Source organism: Toxotes jaculatrix, chromosome 11 (genome assembly GCF_017976425.1).
Source record: "Toxotes jaculatrix isolate fToxJac2 chromosome 11, fToxJac2.pri, whole genome shotgun sequence".
Taxonomy (NCBI): Eukaryota; Metazoa; Chordata; class Actinopteri; family Toxotidae; genus Toxotes; species Toxotes jaculatrix.
The window spans coordinates 572,501-581,753 of NC_054404.1; the positions used below are offsets into that span (position 1 = coordinate 572,501).

At 49.9% G+C, this 9,253-nt stretch overlaps 1 protein-coding gene across 7 annotated transcripts in view; it reads left to right on the forward strand.

Annotated features, from left to right (window-relative positions):
- The window catches only part of LOC121189528 (PH and SEC7 domain-containing protein 1-like), a 40,089-nt gene extending 31,534 nt beyond the window's left edge, over positions 1-8,555 (forward strand). For 5 of the 7 annotated variants that reach the window (XM_041049725.1, XM_041049726.1, XM_041049727.1 and 2 more), the window contains 7 exons: positions 2,997-3,040; positions 4,850-5,040; positions 5,479-5,549; positions 5,642-5,799; positions 6,152-6,296; positions 6,398-6,541; positions 7,550-8,555. In XM_041049725.1, the coding sequence (XP_040905659.1) occupies positions 2,997-3,040; positions 4,850-5,040; positions 5,479-5,549; positions 5,642-5,799; positions 6,152-6,296; positions 6,398-6,541; positions 7,550-7,873 (1,077 nt within the window). In that variant the 3' untranslated portion in view covers positions 7,874-8,555. Of the gene's footprint in view, positions 1-2,996; positions 3,041-3,200; positions 3,229-4,849; positions 5,041-5,478; positions 5,550-5,641; positions 5,800-6,151; positions 6,297-6,397; positions 6,542-7,549 lie in introns of those variants that run through there. The other 2 variants (XR_005894898.1, XM_041049724.1) reach the window with 2 other exon arrangements.
- The last annotated feature ends 698 nt before the right edge of the window (positions 8,556-9,253 follow it).

Here is a 9,253-nt window from a genome sequence, read left to right on the forward strand (position 1 = left end):
CTCCCTCCATCCCTTCCTCCCTCCATCCCTCAGCAGTTAGGGCTGGAGGAAGCTGACGTCAGTTTCGGGGTACTCTCCGTCTCTGTCTCTCCCCCTCTCCCTCTGTCTCTCCCTCCCTCCCTCTCTCCCTCTCCCTCTCTGTCTCTCTCTGTCTCTCTCTCTTTCTGTCTCTCTCTGTCTCTCTCTCTTTCTGTCTCTCTCTGTCTCTGTCTCTCTCTCCCTCCCTCTCTCCCTCCCTCTCTCTCTCTCTCTCTCTCTCTGTCTACATGTGTGGGTGTGCTCGCTCGCCCCTGCCTCCCTGTTTTCTTTCCTCTGTTTTTTTTGTTCTCTGCGTGTTTTGGATGTGAGAGCTGCTGCTGCTCCTGAAGCGTTTCCTCCGTCACGCAGCTTTATTTGCAGTCCAGGGATTCTCCTCCGCCTCCTGCACCTCCTGCACCTCCTCCGCCTCCTGCACCTCCTGCACCTCCTGCACCTCCTGCACCTCCTGCACCTCCTCCGCCTCCTGCACCTCCTGCACCTCCTGCACCTCCTGCACCTCCTCCGCCGCTGCACCAGGACGCTCAGCGACACGCCGACTCTCAGATTCAGGAAAACTGGGGAGAAACAGACGGAGATCAGAGCTGTGGTTTGGATTTTTAGTGGACTGAATGTTTGGCTGGTTTTTCTGCAGGAGTGTGAGCTGATGAATTATGCATCACTGCCTTTAAATTGTTGATGGATTAGACTGTAACACACACACACACACACACAGTGAGACAGGTTGAGTGTGTGTTTGTGTTCATGTGACGCTCTCAGAGAGAAGTGGACGGACGCACAGCTGACTCCACAAAACTCATCCTTTTCACTAATTTACTGAATTAAAGTTGGATAAAACTATTTAACCTTCAGATTTGAACTTAACGAAACGACCAGACATTTGATTTAATCAGTGGCAATAATTATAATCAATAATTATAATCAATAATTATAATCAATAATTATAATCAATAATTATAATCAATAATTAAAACTCTGTTCTTGGTAATAGGTAATAAACAGTATTGATTTTCTGATTTTAGATCCAGATCTTATTTCTCTTATTTTGTTGAGTGATTAATTTGTAAATATGAGAAAAATAATCATTTGAACTATTTTTCTCCTTAACCACAGAATTATAGCCTGTGTGTAAATGTATAAATTGCAGCTTTCATTTAATTTGAAAGCACCGTCTGAGGTCTGAAGTCTAAACTGTTCCAAAACTTACTTTTGTGACAGTTTCTGCATGAAAACTGGCCTTAAGCTTAATCAGCTTTTATTTTGTAAAGCAATTAATTAAGACAAGAATAAAAAGTAATGAAAAAAATCTTTTAGCCCCGATTGTAACTGTATTTTCCTCCTTAACTGGAGAGTTATATGTGTAAAAATAATCTGAACATAAACATTTTCCTTAAAGAATCAGCCTTGAGGCGGATAGAGGACAGAGTCTGTAAAGACCAGGACCAGGAGAGTCTGTCTCTGTCTCTGTCCACCGTGTCCGTCAGCTCTGACCCGTTTTTTTTTTTTGGCTTCCAAACACCTGAGCGAGCCGCCGGCTGTCACAGCCAGCAGGATTATGAGCTGCATGAGACGCTGCTGTGTTTTTATGCATAATGAATAGATCTGGATCCATCACGCAGCAGACGGAGCTCTGCTGAGGACGCAGTCAGTCCAGACTCCATTAGTCCGCTCGCAACCGGCCTTCACCAGACTCCTGTTTCTATTTTAAACATCCTCGTCTCCTCAGCTGGTTCCTCGTCTCCTCAGCTGGTTCCTCGTGTCCTCAGCTGGTTCCTCGTGTCCTCAGCTGGTTCCTCATCTCCTCAGCTGGTTCCTCATCTCCTCAGCTGGTTCCTCGTCTCCTCAGTTGGTTCCTTGTCTGATGGGATTCATGACTTCAGTTTACTGAAAGCATCATATTTCCTTTGTGGAAAACCTGGATCAGCATCTAAAATCCATGAAGTTAATGTGAAGTTGGTGTTTTGTAAAGGGACTCTGGAGTGTTGATGTAAACAGGAAGTTGGCTGCGGGTCAGAGGAAACATCTGGAAACATCCAGAGTTGGAAATCGACTTAAACACGAACCGAATCCTCCTCTGGATTCATCACGATGATCGGCGTCAACAGCATCCACTCGACCGGACGCATGCGGTCTCGGTCGCTCTGCTCGGTCCGGAGCGGGCGGGACTCGAGGGACACCGACCCATTCAGGTATCCCAGAACCCCCCGCTCCCGCTCCCTCAAACCGCTGGCGTTCCCCGACCTGCTGGGAAAAACTCAGGACGGACAGCAGCACCTGCACAGCCGCAAGAAGAAGGTAGAACCCAGCAGAACCTGGAAACTCAGTTCTGTACTTAAATCAGTGATGCTATTGAATATATACTGATGGAGCACAGGAGGCTCGGACACCACACAACATATGGTCCAGTCACAGAAAGCACACACAGGAACACACAGGAACACACAGGAACACACAGGAACACACAGGAACACACAGGGTCTGCATGAGCGCGCAGATGATTTGAACACCGACACAGTTTTAACTGATGAATCGATACTGTTCAGTTTCTCCTGTCACCACATGAAGTCTTGGTTTGGACTGATGCTCACAGATGGTCCCAGCTTGGTAAAGGCTTGTGTTAAGATAAAAACCTAGGAAGGAAGGAAGGAAGGAAGGAAGGAAGGAAGGATTCTGAGCTGCTTGTTTACATTTCTTTTCTTAAACGTGTCATTAAGAAGATTTTCTGAGGTTTAGTAAGATTTTATTTTGAAACTCCCCGTGACAAAGAACAGTAATAAACTTGTTTTGCCTTTAATGACTGAAGCTGCGCTGGATGATGATCAGTGTTTTATGTTTCATGTTCTAAACGGTCAGAGAACGTTAGAGGAACGTTCTGCTTCATATCAGTCGTGTTTAAATCACACACACACACACTCACACACACTCACACACTGACTGTGCGTTGTGTTGTGTCTCTGCAGACTCTCTACAGCTCCATCAAGAACGAGAAGCTTCAGTGGACCATGTGAGTTTTAACACGACATGTACAAACATGTGAAGTGTGTGTTTAAGCTGTGTTGTATGTGCTGTTAGTGTGTGTGTGTCTGCTGCTGCCCTGACTCCCATATTCAAGCTACTGTTGCCATGGTAACTGTTCCCTGCTTCTTTCCTCTTTGTAATTACAGGTCAGCATCCCAACGCCCATGCTTGACTGTGAACACACACACACACACACACACACACACACACACACACACACACACACACACATCCAGCCGTTGTGTGTGCTGAGCATCTGTCCTCCCTCAGTTCAGCCTCAGTTCTTTTCGTGTTGTTTTCCTGCAGCAGCGTGGACAGTGAACCAGGATGGGTGAAAGGATGAGTGACAGGATGAGTGACAGGATGAGTGACAGGATGAGTGAAAGGATGGGTGACGGGATGGGTGACAGGATGAGTGAAAGGATGAGTGACAGAATGAGTGACAGGATGAGTGACAGGATGGGTGACAGGATGAGTGACAGGATGGGTGACAGGATGAGTGACAGGATGGGTGAAAGGATGGGTGACAGGATGGGTGACAGAATGAGTGACAGGATGGGTGACAGGATGAGTGACAGAATGGGTGACAGGATGAGTGAAAGGATGAGTGACAGAATGAGTGACAGAATGAGTGACAGGATGGGTGAAAGGATGAGTGACAGGATGAGTGACAGGATGAGTGACAGGATGAGTGAAAGGATGGGTGACGGGATGGGTGACAGGATGAGTGAAAGGATGAGTGACAGAATGAGTGACAGGATGAGTGACAGGATGGGTGACAGGATGAGTGACAGGATGGGTGACAGGATGGGTGAAAGGATGAGTGACAGGATGGGTGACAGGATGAGTGACAGGATGGGTGAAAGGATGGGTGACAGGATGGGTGACAGAATGAGTGACAGGATGGGTGACAGGATGAGTGACAGAATGGGTGATAGGATGAGTGACAGAATGGGAGACAGGATGAGTGAAAGGATGAGTGACAGAATGAGTGACAGGATGGGTGAAAGGATGAGTGACAGGATGAGTGACAGGATGGGTGAAAGGATGGGTGACGGGATGGGTGACAGGATGAGTGAAAGGATGAGTGACAGAATGAGTGACAGGATGAGTGACAGGATGGGTGACAGGATGAGTGACAGGATGGGTGACAGGATGAGTGACAGGATGGGTGACAGGATGAGTGACAGGATGAGTGACAGGATGAGTGACAGGATGAGTGAAAGGATGGGTGACGGGATGGGTGACGGGATGGGTGACAGGATGAGTGACAGAATGAGTGACAGGATGAGTGACAGGATGGGTGACAGGATGAGTGACAGGATGGGTGACAGGATGGGTGAAAGGATGAGTGACAGGATGGGTGACAGGATGAGTGACAGGATGGGTGAAAGGATGGGTGACAGGATGGGTGACAGAATGAGTGACAGGATGGGTGACAGGATGAGTGACAGAATGGGTGACAGGATGAGTGACAGAATGGGAGACAGGATGAGTGAAAGGATGAGTGACAGAATGGGTGACAGAATGAGTGACAGGATGGGTGAAAGGATGAGTGACAGGATGAGTGACAGGATGAGTGAAAGGATGAGTGACAGGATGAGTGACAGGATGAGTGACAGGATGGGTGACAGGATGGGTGACAGGATGAGTGACAGGATGGGTGAAAGGATGAGTGATTGTTGGAGGGAGTGAAATGAGATAATTTCATACGTTGCTATGAAAAAATGTGTCGCTGGGCTTTGGAGGGTAAAAGACGAATGAAAGCTCTGAGCCTGTCTTCTGTCTCCTGAAGTGATGAGGAGGAGCTGAGGAAGTCGATGTCGGAGCTCGCTGACGTCCGGACGGACTCGGCCTCTCACACCATGAAACGACTGGGCAGCGGAGGAAACCCGCTGGTGGGCGTCGCCCAGCAGGCCGACGGCGAGCTCTACAAGAGCGGCTTCCTGGTCCGCAAAGTCCACGCTGACCCCGACGGAAAGAGAAGTACGTCCCCGCAGCTCCGTCTGGTTTCTCAGTACATGACAAACATGATAAACACATGACAACATGTTACAGCGACTCACTGCCGCTCAGGCAACAAATAAACACAAACAGGAGCTGATCCACGTGACGTAAACAAAGCAGTGGGATGTTTCCTGATAATCATCAGTTTGGTTACAAAGAGAAACCGCTTCCGTCCTCCCGGCTCCGCTGAACCCGGAGTGGGTCCCAGCACCGCGGTCACTGACCAATCAGATGCATGGATGCTTTTATTATTATTATTACTGTGGTTTATTTACAGGGCACTCAGGTGTGTGAAGACAGTGACTGGTAGAAAATCTGATCACATCTTTTTATTGATCGATTTCAGTGATTTGTGCGTCTGTGTTGGATGAAATCCATTATGATGTGATGTATATCCCATGATGCCTTGTTTCGCAGCACCGCGGGGTAAGAGGGGGTGGAAATCTTTCTACGCCATGCTGAAGGGTCTGGTGCTCTACCTGCAGAAGGTAAACATCTGAACCACATTTCCCAGCAGCTGCTAATCAGTAAAGTGACTGATAGGATGCTGATGGCGCGCTGCTCTGTGATTGGCTGACAGGACGAGTACCGCGCGGAGCGTGAGCTGACGGAAGAGGACGTGAAGAACGCCGTGTCCATCCATCACTCTCTGGCCATGAGAGCAGCCGATTACAGCAAGAGACCCAACGTGTTCTACCTGAGAACGGCCGACTGGAGGGTCTTCCTGTTCCAGGCTCCGTAAGACGCCGCGCGCCTCCGCTCTGATTGGCCGTTTTTCAGTCTGTTTGTCCTCAGGTGTTAGACATCAGGTGTTAGAGAGGAAAAGAAGCTGCTCTAAGAAGCAGCATCAGGTGTTTCAGGTGTAGTAAAGTCTGGTAACGTTACAGATGGTTAGAAACTGATTTACTGGATGATCAGCTGGTTACAGACCCTCGGTGAAATGAGGCTCAGGCAGATGTTACCACCTGCCACAGCTGCCGGGGAGCAATGCTTCCTGTCCTCCTTTCACCACTGACTCCCTGACGATGAAAAATCCAAAATCCAAAAAAGTGAAAGTGAAATCTCTCTGACTGTGAATGTTTTCCTGTAGGAACGCTGAACAGATGCAGTCCTGGATCACGCGCATCAACGTGGTGGCGGCCATGTTTTCAGCTCCACCGTTCCCGGCAGCGATCGGCTCTCAGAAGAGATTCAGTCGTCCTCTGCTGCCGGGATCCAACACCAAACTGTCCCAGGTACAGACCGTCCTCTGCCGCAGCAGCTCATTGGTCTCTGTCACGCTGAGCACAGCTCAGGTAAACACCTGAATCCTTTGCTTTATCGTCCGTCTCGACAGGAGGAGCAGGTCAAATCTCACGAGAACCGGTTCAGGGCGGTTTCCTCCGAGCTGGTCGAGCTCACGGCCTCCACCCCGGACAGAAAGGTCAAAGGTCGTGAGTTGGAGGAGCAGAAACTCCGACGGGAGTACCTGGAGTTCGAGGTGAGGACGTTAACGTAGAAACACACACACACGTGTTTAGAGCAGGAAACTCTCGGTAATAAATAAAATCAATAAATCAACAATAAGACGTAAATGCTTTGAATGTACTGTCACTGAAACGCGTCCATCACCTGTGCAGACGGACCGAAGCTCCGTCTGCCTCGTTTCTGCTCGTCTTCATCACAGACTGTCTGTGAATCAGTGTGCGAGGTGTCCAACAGGCTGCGGAGACACAAACACAGTGTGTCAGGAACACGCCGCTGTCCCTCACTCAGCACAGATCCTGTTTCCTGTCTGCTGCTCGTCGCTTTCCAGCCCTCCATCACTTTTTACACTGATCTGTTTATTTCTGTGGAGATCCACCTGCAGAGACACAGTCCGTCCACCTGCAGACACACAGCACGTCCACCTGCAGAGACACAGCACGTCCACCTGCAGAGACACAGTCTGTCCACCTGCAGAGACACAGTCCGTCCACCTGCAGACACACAGCACGTCCACCTGCAGAGACACAGGCCATCCACCTGCAGAGACACAGTCCGTCCACCTGTAGACACACAGCACGTCCACCTGCAGAGACACAGTCCGTCTCCGTCCACTGTTTTTCAGATGTGATATTTGATCGTTGTGTTGTGATGCAGGTGAAGCTGTGGACTAACAGGTCCACAGCAGTGGACCTGTTAGTCCACAGACAGAACCATCGGACGCTCAGAGCCTCGTCAGTCTGAACCTGTTTCCACCAAAGCTCAAGTTATTTATTTATTTGTTTGTTTGTTTGTTTGTTTGTTCTTGAAAACTTTATGTGGTGGAAAAAATGTTGAGAAGAAACACAACTCTGCTTCGAGTTGTTTCTCAGACCTGCTGCGTTATGTAGTTTCAGGCTAAGCTAAGCTAACAGCTACCGGCTGGACGCCTGGGTCAGTCAGAGGACGGAAACCACAGCCAGACCTCTGCCGTGACCTGATGCTTGCATCACTAACCGTCTCCCGTCTCTGTCCTCCTGCACAGAAAACCCGTTACGGTACGTACGCCATGCTGCTCAGGGCCAAGCTGTCCAGCGGAGACGAGGACCTGACGGCCTTCGAGTCTCGGCTGTTTGACGACGGCGGCCTGCAGAGGGCGCACTCCAGCCCCACGCTGCCTCAGGACGCTGCCAACAAGGAGAAAACCCGTGGGACGAAAACGTCAAAAAGCTTAAAGGGCACGTCCTCCTCGTCCTCCTCGGCCACCAAGACCAGCAGCAGCACCAGGGAGGGAAGCAAGAAGAAGAACGGGAGCAACCAGCGGCCGGAGCTGCAGAGACAAAGCAGCAAGCAGGAGGAGGCGCCGTAAGGTGGCGGGAACCAGGTTCATCCGGAGCCGGAGCTGGAGCCGGAGCCGGAGCCGGAGCTGGACACAGGCGTGAAGCATTAAACCTTTTCTGTTAAACCTCAGTCAGATTCTGATTGGCTGAGCAGATTTTCCTCCAGAGCCAAGCTCAGACATTCAAGGTCGGCAGGAGAGGACACGCTGGACACGGAGGAGGACGAGCGAGCTGCCGGGTTTTACGGGACCGGAAACTTTCATGGGAAATGGACGAGGTTTGAAAGTGAATGTGAACACTGTCACTCAGCTGTCGCTTCACTTCTCCAAACATCTGGACAGCTGGTGAGTTTCAGAATAAAAGCTTTGTTTCAGGTCTGGATCAGGTTCTGTTTGTAGGTTCTGATTTTTCTCTCTCCGCGCGACAAACACTTACCTCCCGCATCACCATCGCTCTGCTTCTCCTAGCAACTGACGGGGGAGCAGGTTGCCATGCCGACCACATGTGACAGACATTGCGTGGGACTGTTGCCGCAGTGACCAAGCAAAGGGGGGAAGTTTGGGAGGAAGGGGATGAGCAGTCAGGACTCCCCCCGCCTAACACACAGATAGACTATACCTCCTCCTCAGCACTTCACTGTGTGCGTGCGTGCGTGCGTCCGTGTGTGCGTGTGTGTGCGTCCGTGCGTGCGTGTGCGTGCGTCCGTGCGTGTGCGTGCGTGCGTGCGTGTGTGCGTGCGTGCGTGTGTGTGCGTCCGTGCGTGCGTGCGTGTGTGTGCGTCCGTGCGTGCGTCCGTGTGTGTGTGCGTGCGTGTGTGTGTGTGCGTGCGTGCGTGTGCGTGTGTGCGTGCGTGCGTGCGTGCGTGCGTGCGTGTGTGTGCGTGCGTGCGTGCGTGTGTTAACCAGAGGAAAGTACAGTGAGTACACAGTCGTACTGTATTTCCAGGAGTGTGAACACAAAGTGCACCTGCTGGATGGAGGCTGATCACAGTCTCTGCACTCTGTTTCCTTTGTGTTGTTTTCCTCTCGGAGCTGTGTTGTGTGTGTTCGGAGGATCATCAGTGACTGAGCGACAACAACCAACAAACCTGACTCAGACTTTCATCAGTCTGCTGATGGAGCCGTTTTTATTTCACTCAGTAAAGTAGGAAGCAGCTGACATTACACCAAACCAGCAGCTGGAAAGCATGAAGCATAAAAGGCAAAATAGAAAATAAATAAACATTAATATGAAAAACATCAGAGAAAAACAAAAACACTTTTTTTAAACAGCATGTTCATTTATTAGTGAACAGAATTAAAAACATATTTGACATTTCTGCTTAAAAAAAGACTAAAAATGATTTGATCATCAGAAGGTGCTGATGAGTTTGTGATGGCTCGACTGATGAACCGACCGATGGCTGCAGC